Here is a 7187-nt window from a genome sequence, read left to right as displayed (position 1 = left end):
CTCCATCAGGAGGTGACTCTATAAATAACCAATCCCTCAGACATCAGGAAGCCTTGCTGGCTCAGTGGTAAGAAGAGTGACTGAGTGACAGTGGACGTGTCACAGAAGGTGAGAGTCTGTGGGGATGGGAAGAAAAACAAAGAAAAAAAGATGGATGGATAAAAGCCTCTGAATATTCCTCTGGTATATGCTGAATTGCTGTGAATTCTTTTTAATATACTGTACGATGGCTTTGCTGCATATATTTGCAAAAAATGCATCAATAGATTCTATCACATTTTATCATTTTTATTTATTGATGTTGCAAGGTTTGTTCATGTTATATAAATGTGTATACAGTGTGTATTTTGAACTATAAAGATCTTCTCCCTCAAGTGCAATTCCTGAAACTAGAAACCAGTAGGGCAGGTCTCTGGGAGACAGTGAATATTATTTACAGTTCTTCTATAAAAGAAGATAACCACACCTTTTAACTGCTGTGGCACAGGATTGTTATGATGTTTCTACTCATGCTAATAATCGGTTGTTACACAATAAACAACATCAGTGAAGAGTAAAAGGAAACATAGAGACATATTTCCATGGCACGGACATGAAAAGGAGAGCAAAAAATATAATCACACAGATAAGGGGGGTGAGGGGAGTTTCCTGAGACAGGAAGACCTGAAATAGCACATGGCTCGATCAGCCCTGAAGAAATGTTGCTGCTATTTTTGAATGTCTATACTAACGGGGGGATGGAAACAATCACTACAGTTCTTAGATCTCTGCTCTCCTAAACTGTAGGAATTAGTGTTTTCAATGAGTGGGAAAGTAGTTACAAGACAAAAGTCAGAGAGCTCACTGCAGAAATGGTGTATTTCAGTGAGGATTGTAGGTGGTTTTTTTGAGGGGGGAGACTTTTCTTCTTTATAGTATTTATTGGTTGTGGAGGTGAAAAAATGCCCTCTGCTGTACTGATATGCTGCTGGAAGGCACAATGTTTCACTTAACTGTTAGCTTTATTGCTTTGTCATACAAAATATTTGCACGGTTATAAACACTTTTCAGTGGTAGTTAAAGTTTATTGACCATATTTAATAGTACTTGTATGCAGCACCCTATAAGAGCTGAAGCCAGATGCAACCTTAAAATGTGGCCACATGGTGGCTCAAGTTCCCACTCCACAAAGATAGAAGAGCTAGGGAGCTGCACCTACACAAAGCACATTTCATCAACAGATGTTTGCTACAGTGACAGTCAGGGGCCTTGAATGGGAGACTTGAAAACTGCTGCAGTTATTTCTGCCACTAAAATTCTCACACTACACTTTCTATGAGTGTATGTATAAGTGTTATGCTCATAGCAGTTGCACAGTTGTATGGCTGTTACATTTTTTCTATTGTTGCAACCTAGAAAACTGAGTCAGTGTCTTAATGTTTCTAAAATTTCAAAACTACGAATCCCAAGATTACATGTGAACAAAATCATTGGTTGTTATTCATTTATACGTTATGTGTAGCTGAATTATTGAAATGGTAAAATAAGCTGCAGGCCCCAAATCACAAACATTTACCACCAACCCAATTAAAGGCATTGTTTCTTTGTTTGAAGGTGATCATTTTGAATCAAAGGACAAGGAAAAGAAAAACGCTGACTAACCTGAAAACTCTCCGGACTTTGCTGTACCCATCTCTGAAGCCTGGTCTCCAAGGGTGGAGGCTGGCGGAGAGTCTCCGTACCCCGGAGTGCTGGGCCGGCTAGGGGAGCCTGACTCTGGATCACTGGGGGAGCCCCATCGGTCACCCCTTGCAGGTTTTTCTTTGTCTCCGACAGATGCCCTGCTTCCTTCCTTCCTGTGAACCCGCTGGTGGACGACCATCTGATGACGACTGCGAAACACCTTCCCACACTCAAAGCACTCATTGGACTTGGAGGAAGATTGCGATTGGGATGACCGTCGTCGCTCCTGTCGAGACAAAGGCCGGTACTCAGAGTCACTGAGGCTCTCTGGTGTCCGGTCCCCTGAAGAGGTATGGCTTCCCAATCCAGTGCTGCTGCGTCTGCCTGAGCTGCGTTTCTCTTGACCTTTTAGGACATAACGACTGCTCTCCTTTTCAAAAACCACAGTGGCTCCAGCGAGGGCCTCCTCCCCTATACTTCCTCCACCAAAGGGTGCTTTGTAAGTTGGTTCCACTGGCTCCACAACCCTTCCTTTAGTGGCTAATTGCCAGGCCTGGTAGCTGCAAATTGGATCTAGCTCTGGGATTCTTTGACCCAGAAGGTTGTTCTTATTTTCGTCGTCTTCGTCCAGGGTCTTTTCTTCAACAGGTTGGAGGTTTAAGTAGTCAAGTAAGTGTCTCTTAGCAGCAGGTGAGTCCTCATCATCATTGGGTCTGCATGGGCTTTGGGATTTCCTGCCATAGCCGAAACTGTGGATTTGATCATGAGCTCTCAGACTCTCTCTGCTGTGGAACAGGTTCCCACATTTGGAGCACATTTGATAGATAGAGGGAACAGAGCCAGTAACTGTATCAGGATTCTGGGCTACATTGTTGATGGTGGCCGGATGCTCAGCTGAATCTACTTTTGACCGTGACTTGGATTTGGTGTTGTGTGTTTTCATGTGAGATTTGAGAAACCACGCTTCACGGAACCGTCGTCCACAGATACGACAGCAGTGGTCCAGGATCCCTGCATGTTTCTTCATATGTGATTTTAAAAACCAGGCCTGGGTAAATACCTGGCCGCAGGTTTCACAGGGAAAGGTCCCATCATTCTGGGGTTGGATAACATCGGATTCGGTCAGAGCCTCTTCCTTAACAGTGGTGTCCTCTTCTGTGTCTGCTGTGATGTGGACCTTTTCAATGTGGCTAAGGAGCTGGTCTTCCCTCTGGGCCTCGTAGCCACAAAGACGGCAACAGTAAGGCTGCTGGTCAGTGACAGGCTTCTCCCTTTTCAAGTTCCGTGCAGGCACTTTTCTCCGACTGTCCTCACCACTATCCCCATTGACCATTCGGTTACAGGCTGAGCTGCTCTTAGTTGGACTCGTGCCTCCATCCAGACCCTCTGAAACACTCATCTCCTCCTCTTCAGCCCCACCCTCTTCATCCTCATTGGAGTGGTGGCTAGACAGGGTGCCCAGTTTATGGCTGCGGATGTGAACTTTGAGGTTGCCCTTCTGAGAGGCCCTGTGGTCACAGTAGGGGCACTTGTAAGGGCGTGCACCCGTGTGGCGTCTCATATGCTGCGACAGTGAGCTGAGGAATGGGAAGCTACGTCCACAGACACTGCAGTCGTATGCTCCAGGGATCTTGTCATCCTCACCGTCAATCTTATTTCCAGGGTAGGTCTTATCTGCAACCAGCTTCTCCTTCTGACCTCCAGCCTGGGTCTCCATCACCTCAATACTGTCTCTAGGATTCATTGTATGAGCTAATCTACCCTGTCCAGCTGGCCTTTCACAAACTCGGTATAACTTCAAACTACTGCTATCTGCAGCTGCACATCTAGGGATGTCTAGCTTTGCTTTGCCAGTCAGTTAAAATGCTATTTACTTTCTATCATCCAGAGATCCAGCTGCTTACACAGCAGCTCATTTAGCACTATCCAGTTACTGGATGCTACACCATCCATCCATCTTCATCTGACACTGTCAGTGAACCAGTTACTCAAACTCTGTGTGCAACTGGCACCATAAAAACAACTTGTGTAGTTTTAACATCTGCTTTGTGTGCGTGGCTTGTGTGAAGTAGTCTTTATCAGACCAGCAAGGCCCAAAGGACTGTGTATTGGAAAACTGAGACTTCTTTCTCAGAATAAAGTTAGTTTTCCCTCAGTTTCAGGTCCTCATTGTGTCAGTGGGTGGACGTTGTGAGACGTTTCTGTGTCAGTGTAGATAATCCAACAAACTCTTCTTCTTCATTTCACTGGCTTCTCTTCTTCATCAGTTTTTGTCAGTGGCTTTCAGATCAGATGAGTTCTCTAAAGCACAACGTGCATATAGATCAATCACCTGAGCATAAAGAGAGTGTTTGATGGAGGGGGTGGGGGTTGGGGGAGGGAGAGACAAGGAACATGTTAGTCAAGCTAGAGTATTTTAAACACACTTTCAATTTTTTGCCACATTCAGTTAGCATTTGTATACACAGCTAAGCTAGCTGGACTGGTATTGTCTGATACTGAAGTTGTGAATTAAAAGGAGTGTAAACTAAGACCTTAAGCTGGTGAACACCATAATGCAAGCAACCCACTGAAAGTAAATAAAATCCTAAATTCTATATTTAGCAAATTATCGGTGTATGAATGTTAGACAATGCCGCACATATTAACACATGAGCTGGTCATAAGTTTAAAGTGAAACCTTGGTTTTAGGGTCTTTGGCTGAGTTTGCTATTCTAAGTGAGGAATGGCACCAGCTGGATTGTTCTCATATACAGTGTAATATATACTATATATCCGTGGCTTTGCACTGTGCACTGCAACTATGCACATGCACGCGTATGCGTGGGTGTTCTGATTGTGCATGAGTTGTACAGAGCAAAGGGGTCTCTGACGCCACACTGGCTGAGTCGACACTTTACACAATCAGAGTGGTGGTGAGGGGGGGAGTCGTGTTCACATCAGCAAGATCAGCAATGCCACCATATTCCCTCCCTAAACTGGCCTCAAGAACCCGCCTTAACTGACACTATCACATGACAGGGATCCTAAGTACACAACAGGAAGAGGCTCTTCAGACAGTTTGCTTTGCTCTATTTCTCAAACAGGAGTTGAATGGGGTTGGGGAGAGAGTCAAACAGAAAGAGAAACGAGGAGGGTGATAGACAGACAAAGACTTTTAACAGTGTTGACTACTTTCAAACTGCATTTATTTTCCTCCAGTGGGTGGAATATTTCCATAATTTGCATATTTTCATCAACAATTCTTGTGTCAGTTTGCTCAACTACTTTGTTTTGAAACCTTAAAATCCTGCTGTAATTATACACATGCATTATATTATATTATCAACACTCTGAAGCATGAAAAGAGATTTCTGTGAGAAAATAGAGTATTAATTTCAGCAGATGCAAAAGCCTGAAAGTGTGGACTATATGAAATGTGACTGACAGCATTATTACAGGCTATTATATAAAGTGCCAGAGCCCATAAGTTGAGTTACTGCCAGGCTCTAATTATAAGTGGATAATTGATTATAATCATAAGAGGGTAAGTTGGTGGAGGAGGGAACTTAGAACAATCATGTGTCTTAAACTCTCACACTGAAAATGACTACCCTGCACCAGAGCCACATATCTATCTAGCATGATTTATGCTATTGAACTCAGCACGGCCTCAATGCTTCCTCCTGGAGCGCTTCTAAGACTACCAGCGAACAAGTACTTCTCCAGCCAGAAGCAGCTGTAGGCCCATGTACTTTGACACAAAATGTATTATCAGACCCAGACCTCTTACTGCCTAAATGTAATCAGTGTTGATATTTAAATAAAGGACAGGGGCTCATTTGTTTCGGCTTGAATTTGAAAACTCATCTTAACCTTTTACGTTTTCAGCCATGCTAGGGGCAGGGCTATATTTATGGCAGTGATAGTCCACATTCTGTTTCAGACTCAGATATCATTACTACTTAACACTTCTCTTAGAAGAAATTGTAAGTGCTTTTATTTTTCATCTACATTTGGTTTGAGAGAAAAACCACAACTGTTGAATGAACTAAAATTCATGCCCCCCTCCAGGATTACGGCAATAATTTTGTGGCTCCCTTTTCATGTAAGGAAATCACCAGGTCAAAATTTTAATTTCTCTAATACTTTGGTTCATGGTTACATTCTTGCAAAGCTACATGGTATTAGAATTAGCCTCAGCTGATTTAAGTAGCTAATGTTAATATGCCAACATACAAAACTGATAAAACATAAAAAAGATAACACTGTAAACAACATGCCTGCTAAACATTGGCATGTTAACATTGCAACCTTAAATACTTTAGTATGCTGACGTTATTATTTAGCTCAAAGCTGCTGGTGGCATAGCTTTAGACTCATCATAATTAATATTGTAAGTCTGTGATCGGTGTGCCCGCTGCAGTCACATGAAACAGGACTGCAGTGTGAAATTGTGATTTTAATCATTTTAATGCCATGGCATCATATTCAGTTCCTGTGTTATGTACCCATTATAGTCACACACATACAGTGCTCGGCGTAGGACTCATCTGTGCCACGGTGACATACTGTACAATGTTCACAAACTAGGAGGAACAAAACAACTTGGGTGAATAACATCCACCACATGACATGTAAGATAATCAGATTATGATGGACATCACAGTTTAAACTGTTTAAGTCATGCATCGACTGTAGTCTTCCCCTACATTGTTCCATCTGTCTGCACATCCTAATGTTACTTATTTATACTTAGTAGTTGCTTCCATTGCCTGTGCTAAAAACAGAGGATAATGATCTAATTTGCTATTAAGTGTCTTTGCTTATTGGTGGTTCACAGGGTGGGGAGGAGTGGTTGAGACTGTTCAACAGTAAGCCTGTCATCCACCAGACAATCGCATGTGCAAATTGAACTGCAATGAGATTAGCCAGCAGAAGGGAAACAGTTTAGGCCTCGCCATACAGGCCAAAAACAAAAAGACAAATTGGCTCAAGGAGGGACCAACTGTCCAGGAGAAACGGACGAGATTACCAATTACCTAAGTCATCAAAAAGAGAGAAGGCATCAAAGTGCTATTAAAGGCCAATAGGGTACAATAAATGGATAAAGTGTCTTCTTGAAGCTAGCAGTCTTTACTATAAACACTGATTGTCACTGACATACTCCAGCTAATCTCAGACAAGCACACACACACACACACACACACACACACACAAGGATTAACAAGGCTAGAGATTGTTTGTAGCTAAAATTGGAGTTTCAGTGCTTAGTGTGTTTAAATGTTGCATTCTAATGGAAACACTTAATAGTTTTTTTTTCCTTTGCCAGAATCACCTGTAAATACTAAGACCAGACTAACCCTAGTTGGGAACATCACTGCTCTGATTTCAGACATGCCATTAATGGACACTTAAGGCCTACACTTAGCTGATAATGACTGCTGTGTCAAACCAAAAGGAAAACTGTTCTTTTTTCCCCCTCCTTCCTTGAATGTTTAACCTCTGCTGTTGCTTAACCTATGCTGTTCAGCTGCTATGGTTCA

The 7187-nt window shown here is 42.7% G+C and overlaps 1 protein-coding gene across 1 annotated transcript in view; it reads right to left on the bottom strand.

The window, feature by feature from the left end:
• LOC109958526 (zinc finger protein 516) overlaps window positions 1-7187 on the bottom strand; it is a 43588-nt gene that overhangs the window by 15064 nt on the left and 21337 nt on the right. The window contains exon 2 of the mRNA XM_020597239.1: window positions 1642-3994. Within this exon, the coding sequence (XP_020452895.1) occupies window positions 1642-3406 (1765 nt within the window). The 5' untranslated portion in view covers window positions 3407-3994. The remainder of the gene's footprint in view (window positions 1-1641; window positions 3995-7187) is intronic.

This window comes from Monopterus albus, unplaced genomic scaffold (genome assembly GCF_001952655.1).
Source record: "Monopterus albus unplaced genomic scaffold, M_albus_1.0 scaffold33.1, whole genome shotgun sequence".
NCBI classification, from domain to species: Eukaryota; Metazoa; Chordata; class Actinopteri; order Synbranchiformes; family Synbranchidae; genus Monopterus; species Monopterus albus.
The sequence above is the reverse complement of the archived record's forward strand: the minus strand, read 5'-3'. Positions and strand labels throughout refer to the sequence as shown.